Source organism: Anoplopoma fimbria, chromosome 16, assembly GCF_027596085.1.
Source record: "Anoplopoma fimbria isolate UVic2021 breed Golden Eagle Sablefish chromosome 16, Afim_UVic_2022, whole genome shotgun sequence".
Classification (NCBI taxonomy): domain Eukaryota; kingdom Metazoa; phylum Chordata; class Actinopteri; order Perciformes; family Anoplopomatidae; genus Anoplopoma; species Anoplopoma fimbria.
In genome coordinates this window covers 18,944,539-18,949,933 of record NC_072464.1, presented here as the reverse complement: position 1 = coordinate 18,949,933, position 5,395 = coordinate 18,944,539, and the positions used below count along the sequence as shown (strand labels likewise).

Here is a 5,395-nt window from a genome sequence, read left to right as displayed (position 1 = left end):
TATTATGTTTAAATGGGAATCGTAAGTGTGACATGGGTAGTGCAGGGTGTGAGTTCTGGCGTTGCTCTTCTCCTTCGTGACTCATGAGAAGATAAAGAGGACAAATCCAAAAGAGTGGGAAAAACAGCAGCTACCAAGGCAGAGATAACTCAGAAAAAGACAGAGTGACTGGATGAGGAGGAGTCAGAGACATGGCTGTGTCGACAGAAGCTCACAAACACGGTGTGCTTGTCTTCTATTGATAACCACAGTGTGTGTGTGCTGTGCAGTGGTTCAGCCCACTCACAGGCCCACACAGCTCATTTGGTCCAGCTCTCATTCACTTACCTACCCGTTACTATAGAGACACAGTGGAGAAGAATGCAGAAGGCAGGCTGGCAGACAGATATGCAGGAGACCTGGGTTGAATCTTAATAATAAAGAGAAGGCTCGCAACATTGCCGTGGGAGACTGTTACAAAACACTGCTGCAGGATTCTGTCATGAACATGTAAATAACATTGGAAAAGAGAAAACAAAGCGAAACTATTGAAAGAGAGCTATTTTGACAAACATGATTTACTGTTTTCCACTGATTCCCATAACTATTTGACCTCACAGATCACGTAGGCGAATGTTTTACTCTTTAGTTTACATGTAGTTTAAACTAACTGCATTAAACACAATAGTGTTTAAAACAAGATTTGGCAGTGAACTAATAAGATTAGTTAACTTAATGTGTCTATGGCTTTTAAATCTGCAATTTGCCATTTTGAATAGTTTTGATTAATACAATGTGGCTTTGATTCTATTCTCTTTTATCCCCAGACTGACATTTGATGGAAATAAATGAATCAAAAAGAAACATCTCTATCTCGTTCCTCTTTATCCATCTTCGTGTTTTCATTCACCTTCTTCTTTGTTCCACTTTCTTTCCTCTCTCTCCGCCTCTCAATATTTTGCTCCTGTTCCATTTCTGTCATGATTTTCTGTGGTTATTTTCTGACTGCCTTTCTTAACTTTTTCTTTGTAAATAGATACTGTATGTCCCTATACGGCAGACACAGATAGATAGAGAGAGGGGGGGAGAGATGGGAGAGAGAGAGAGAGAGAGAGAAAGAGAGAGAGTCATAGACGGTTCTGAGACTGCAGCATATTCTAGCCAATCACATGAAGGAATTCACCAACCCACGTGTCTTATTCATAAAAACAGGAGAAAACCCTGATCATGTCAGCTCCACTCTCTCAAACAACATATCATCAATGTATCCGTGCTCTAAACAAAAATCCCTTTAAATTATTATTAATAATGTGAATCATAGTGTGATACCAGTTTTTATTAGATTGATGCATGCTGATTTCTCCGAACATTTTCTTACAATTGGCTTTCACACTGTTGGGTCTCTGTGTTCCCATTTCAGTATGTGGCCCCGTTAAGAATACCCAGGACACACCGACAGGGAACCAAAAATATCCTTCAAATGTCAGCTTACAGCTTCACTGTGCTCAGTGTGCAAATCCGTGTATCAACTGCAATGTATTCTGGGATGAAATGTATCTGTTCTTACATGTATATATCAGAAAATTTGCTTATATACTTGTCCAGGTATAAAACCTCCAAAAAAATGATATCTTTGAGTCAGTACCTTTAAAAAAAAGAAAAACTTTTCCATGTAAAAATACCTCTATCTTTTGAGTTTTTGTTTCATGGCAACCACTGAAATCTCATGGTCTTCAGTCCCATGGCAACCTATAGTATCATCCCAGTAGGCATATTCCTCATGGACCTATTTATGTTGCATAATCATGTCTCAAGGGTTCCCTGCAAATCAACGGATTAGTGAGTGGAGTGAGTGGATAAGAGGATGTCCGAGTTAATAACTGCTTCAGCAAACTGCAAGATTTGTGCAAACATGAGCTATTAGTAGTGTGCAAACTGCAGCAAGATGTATACGCCAGTGCAAACACACATACACATTAGGATGAAGTTTAAAATGAGCAAAACAATGAACAAGAGACAAGAGATCTTACAGAAGTTTGGATTTATTTCAACATTGTCACCATAAACAATTACTGTATTGACCTTTTATAAACATGTAGAGAGAGTGAATGCAACTGTGGTGCAACCACAGACAACAAGCACATCTAAATATCACTTTCCATAGCTGACACATAGGAAGAAAAAGAACCGTACAAAAGATCTAATTCACAGATGATCTTCGTAGAGCGAAACTTGGTGATGTTAACTGCAAAATGAATGGCAAACACTTCAGTGCCTGACAGGAAACACTGGTTCACGGCCATTATGTTATACCAGTGTGCAAAAACATCAAATGTTTGTCCACAGCTGTGCAAAATAGCAGCATTATATTCCACTTTCCAAGCAATGGTCCTACAACACAACATCACGATGATCACTTAGAAGCATAATACTGAATAATTACTGTCAAGGTTGCCCTTCAAGCTTGGTTTCAGAGTTGAAGTCAAATCACGTTTAGCTTATAGAAAATGCAATGATGTGTGCAAATGATAGTCACTTCGTAATGAGGCCTTCAAATTCTATATTTACATCAAGAGGAAACATCCTCCCTGAATTGACTGCTCTGCATTTGAATTGAACCCATCAGCAAACTGAGGCTCACAACACATTTACATTGCAGGGCAGAAAATAACATTTGACCATTACGCTCTCATTTGTTTTTTGTTTTGTTACGCTTGAACAACATCATATACAGCCACCTTCAAAAACTGGCAGATAAAAATAAAACACAGAGCACATCTAAATTGTGGAATATGTACATGTAAACCACAAAGTATCAGGCCAAGAGCATTTGATAGTTGGCACTTATGAGATTTTAAAACAATCTCTTGAAAAACTGTACATTCCATTCAGTCTCTACGTACGTCGGCCTTCTGCAATGTATCGGAAAGCAATACACAAAAGGGGGGCTTGGGTTGATATTCTTGCTGTATGGCCATCTTTGAGCCCATTTTGTGCAGTGTATCGCATCCCAGGTGGGAGATACATTTTTCTCCCCCCTACCCTCATGTTTAATTTGAACCAACGGCCCATTGCACGATACATATATATTTATATATATATTGTTTGTCGTCGAAAACAAGTCATTTCAATTCAACGGTTCATATCAAGAATCGCATAAGCTGAAAACACTTACATTCTCACCAGGAATGAAGATACACATCATAAAGCTTTTCAGCAGTAGATGGAAACTAGCTTTTCAACCTCAGTCGCCCACAGAGGAATATCTACTGATGTGTTTTGTCCACCTTAAAGCAACACGATCATCTGTTGCATGTTTAGCAGCTTACCTATCAGCTGGTAGAGAATCTCAAAAAAAAAAAAAAAAAGCACAATATGCTGTATATATATATATACATATACACCTGTCCTTACAAGGCTTAGGCTTATGTGCTGAAAGTGTCTCACCATGGTCCTCTTAAGCCACACTGTGGGCTCTGCTGTGTGGTGAGGTGACTCAAATAGCAGGGAGCGGAGGATAAATGGCTGCACAGGTCAGCACCTCGGACAGCTCCGCCTCTCGACTCCTCACTCACAAACATCTATTCTGGTCCTGCCTATGGAAGCATCACCTCACTGCGACATCCAGTGGCCCAGAAAGCAGGCTATTCATGAATGAAACGGGGGGAGAAAATGGGTGTCACACCACAAAGTCAACCCCCCTCCCTGCGTCACTCAAAAAAGGGGACAAAGACAAAAGAGGACAATATTACCATTATCATGCATGTGTGAAGTCTCCTACACTGTAGCCTATAAACACCACACTGAGGTTGTGTAACATCATGAGAGAGAGACACAGAGAGAGAGAGAGAGAGAGAGAGAGAGATATTCAGCCCAGACGTGAGAAGCCTTCACTGTTTGGCTTTTTTTTTTTTTTTTTTTTTTTTTTTTTTTTACATTCAAAACCACATTTGTGTGTGTGATTCTGCAAAAAAAAAAACCCACATTCATCTTTATAAAAACCTCCAGCAGTGTGTTTCTCCAGTCTTTCAGTCAGCGGTCCAGGTTCCCCTCGCTTGTGTCTCGCTGGTTCTTCAGGTCCTGGAAGACCTGGGTGAAGAAGTGAGGGTCTGCGTTCAGCTGCAGCATCTTGGCACTCAGCCTGTTGATGATCCGGAGAGAGGTCTCCCAGAAAACATCCTTGTTCGACTCGATCATGAAGGGCTTGAGAGGGTAGGAGATCTCGTTGCCCATGTAGGAGTAGGCCAGGTACAGGCAGGTCTGGAAGGCTCCTTGCAGCTCGGACGCACTCTCCACACTGTCCCCTATCGTGTCCTCGCACAGCAGGTACACAAACACCACATTGGCCGGCGTGATGAAGCCCTGATCCTGCCAACCTTGGAGCAAAAGAGTCCTGTCGATGTTGCGGAACCATAGTATCACCTCTCCGCTGTTCAGGTCTTTCAGCTTAAAGCACCTGCGGCACATGAAGTCCCCCAAACAGCGCAGCAGCTCCCCGGTGGACGCCTGGATGACTATCCGCCTGGGTGACACCAAAGACAGGCTGCTGGGCTGCTTCTGCACCGTGGACAGCCTCACGTTTGGGACTAGGGTGTCTTTGATTTGCGTTGGCACCGTCGGCACCGGGACCGGGATCGGCGCTTTGGGTTTCTTCTCCTCGGTTTGGTGCGTTTTCCTGGAGTTCTCGGTGTTGAGAAGAGCCACCTGGTTGGATGGGAGCTCTCTGGTGGGCAAAGGGTTTGGGGTCACTTTCTTGGCACTCTTCTTGGCCGAGTTGGACACCAGCTTCTTCCAGGAGAGGGAGACGAACATGGAGTGCCTCTTGAGGCTCTTGTCGTTTTTGTGTCCCTCTGCGGCGAGCTCTGCGTCCATAATAGATGACTTCTTGGTGGCCGGGGAGATGGAGAGGACGGTACCCATGTCTGCGGAGGAGAGAGCCGGTTTTTTTTGGAGGGATGCTGCAACTTCAAGCGCAGTCTTCTGCAGCAGGGTGGTGAGAGAGGAGGTGGAGAAACAGTCACGACACCGATTGAAACTCCATTTAACACCTCGAGATGCTCCGTGTGAGGACGAGGATGCAACTTGTATTCCAGCAGATGCTCTGTCGGTGCCTGCAGCAGGGACAGGCTGCGACACAGTCTTATGGCTGGTGCATAGGAGGCAGATTAGTCGCCCTGCATTAAGTCATGGGCTTAAACGAACCGAGCAAGTGCAGCCCAGGAGTGACAGCCGAGCCAGCCAATGAGAAAGCCAACAAGTGATCCAATCACTGGGGCTGTTGTTTGTGGTCCTCCGTGATGTTTGACGTGCCTACAGGTATAAGACGTACTATTCTTGATGTTTCTTCTCCACTAGTCCAGTTTGGAGTGCTATTTATACCTGGTTGTTGTTCTAATCTTCAAAGCAGTGAGAAAAG

The 5,395-nt window shown here is 43.5% G+C and overlaps 1 protein-coding gene across 1 annotated transcript; it reads right to left on the bottom strand.

Annotated features, from left to right (window-relative positions):
* Positions 1-4,011: 4,011 nt before the first annotated feature.
* Positions 4,012-4,899, bottom strand: LOC129105048 (cyclin-dependent kinase 5 activator 1-like). The gene has a single exon (XM_054615918.1). The coding sequence runs from the start codon at positions 4,897-4,899 to the stop codon at positions 4,012-4,014; it is 888 nt and encodes a 295-aa protein (XP_054471893.1).
* Positions 4,900-5,395: the final 496 nt, after the last annotated feature.